The sequence below is a fragment of the Aplysia californica genome, unplaced genomic scaffold (assembly GCF_000002075.1).
Source record: "Aplysia californica isolate F4 #8 unplaced genomic scaffold, AplCal3.0 scaffold00449, whole genome shotgun sequence".
Taxonomy (NCBI): domain Eukaryota; kingdom Metazoa; phylum Mollusca; class Gastropoda; order Aplysiida; family Aplysiidae; genus Aplysia; species Aplysia californica.
The window spans coordinates 471,316-473,662 of NW_004797719.1; the positions used below are offsets into that span (position 1 = coordinate 471,316).

The 2,347-nt window shown below is 44.7% G+C and overlaps 1 protein-coding gene across 1 annotated transcript in view; it reads left to right on the plus strand.

Moving 5' to 3' along the window:
- Positions 1-59: 59 nt before the first annotated feature.
- LOC101864411 overlaps positions 60-2,347 on the plus strand; it is a gene marked incomplete at its 3' end in the record, with an annotated part of 3,992 nt that continues 1,704 nt past the window's right edge. The window contains 2 exon segments of the mRNA XM_005105038.3: positions 60-357; positions 989-2,224. Coding sequence (XP_005105095.2) covers positions 1,567-2,224 — 658 coding nt within the window.

Consider the following 2,347-nt stretch of genomic DNA (forward strand, 5'->3'; position numbering starts at 1 on the left):
AGGGGGGGGGGCACAAGATCTGGCTTTCGCTGAGGCTACCAAACCTGTTGTGCAACAATATCACTGCCAGTCATATTTATATTTTAAGCCCATTTTACACAATACATACGACATCCGTTGTGAGGTCTCATGGGTAGGCTCTCAGTATTACATACAAAGGGCTAGAGTTCGGTTCTCGTGTTGAAAAAAAAACCCCTCTATTATCGAGTATCTTCCTTCTCCTGGATCTCTCTACTGCGATGAACTATCCATCCAACATGGCACAGTTTGGCCCTGCATGGCAGACAAGGTTAAAGCAATCTCAACCAATATTGTCTGTTTAGTGTTGATTACAGTGTGAAACTTTCAAATTTTAAGGTACAATACTTTAGGCCGGTCAGTTCCTTCTAATCATTTGTTGTTTGTTGATGACAGAGGTATACATTGTGCAAGCGTTTGGGTGTCTTTTACTTCCGATGCGAGGAATTTGTTATTAAGGAACTTTTAATTTGCCGAATTGGTCTCTTTTAAGCACAAGGGGGCTATTCCGAAAAAAGCTGTTTTGAGAAAATCGAAGGTAAAGTTTTTGCCCCTTGTTCAGTTTCTTTAAAAGACAAGTTGAGTTTTCTCTTTAACCAAACTAATATACACACCAATGGAACCAAAATTCTCCTATAGGTAGGGCAATGCTCACTTTTTTTGTAGGTCAAGATTTCTGGAAACCCCCGGAATCTGAGTTAGCCCGCTCGTCTTTAAAGGCGACAAGTTATAGTGGGAATGTCCCTGGTTCGAATCCTCAATGTGGTTTTCTTGAGCTTGGGTTGTTTAGACAAGTAGACATTTTGAGACGCTCTAAAACTTTTACGAACTACTACTCTTAGTACAAGTATCTTAACCCTATCCGTACGCCCTGGGTCATTTTGAACCGTCATTTTATTGACGAGCGCCTGATTCCATAGCGTCGTGACACATATTAAAATCAACTTGATTCTTTTTTTTTCTTTTTCAGACGTCGAGCCAGCCGTAGAGTTGGTAATTCAAACATGCAGACAGAAGAGAGAGGTCACCACCACTGCAAGGCTTTATGAACGTGACAGTAAATACGGCGTGAGTGAAAGTGTTCGGAGTTCAAATTTCTCTTCGACTCACATTGGGATTTTGCGTCCTTTATGCTGAGTTATTTGAGGTTCTGGACAAAATATTGTACGCTTGTGTTTGCTTTGCTTCTTTCGTTGAAAAACTCTGGCTCGAGATGACAGTATTTGGAAAAAGAAAAGTGTTGCTTTTTCTGTTCATCGTGAACGAAATTAGTAACTAGTGGCCTGGGTTTACAGCAGTTTCTAGACCTAGGTCTAGTAGGTTGAGCAAGTAATTATAATATTGATTGTGATTTCGGATACGCCAGGATAATATCCAAGGAAGGAGGTTCTTTTTCCGTGGCGTGTTTTCTGTCCATCCAGCTTTTGTTGTATAAAAGAGAGAAGAGAAAACCAACAACAAATACAACACACACGAATAGTTTGGTTTCGTATCACAAACAAACGAACAAACAAACAAGCTCATTGTGATCCCAGATTCCAGATAAAAATGGAAGACAAGAAACCTCTCGCAGAGAAACTGATCCAGTTCCGAGGGATCTGGTTAGCCAAATACATGGTCAAAGACTCGTTAATCCGGGCCATCAGCCAGGACTACTCCAGCAAGCCAGCCCGTCCGGCCATGTTCGTTCTGTCGCCCTCAGGAGTGACGTTAAACGTTCTGCCCACAGTGGACGGTAAGCCTGGCAGAACGGTCAAAGTCTCCTTCGAGTCGCTCCGGGACATCACGTCAAACAGATACGCCCCTCGCTGCCTCCTGGTCGTGTGTCTGGACAACAAGAACATGTTCAGCATAATGGTCTGCTCCGCGGAGCACGAGTCAGATTGCAGAGAGTTGGCCGCTGCTTACACGGACTACCGCAAACTCCTGATGCTGAACAGATCTCATCGAGAACGACAACTGCAGCAACAACAGCACTTGGGTGTCCACAACTGGACGCTCCGGCCAGGAGCTGGGGGTTCTAGGAGGCAGGTGGAAGACGAGGAGGGTCACTACAGCAGAATCAGCAGCAGCAACTACAACCACAACCACACCAGCAACAGGCGAGGAACCAACAGCAGCGAGATCTACGAGACGTTGGATGGGATGGGCGAGAGGCTTCTGTCCGACTCTAGCGTGGAGGGGGAAGTCTTTGTGGTGCCGGAGGGTGAGGGCGCTTTACGTCAACGTGTTCTTCTTTTCTTTTATCGTCACCGTGGTTTTTGTTGTCGTCGTTGTCATCATCATCATCATCATCATCATCATCATCATCATCATCATCATCATCATC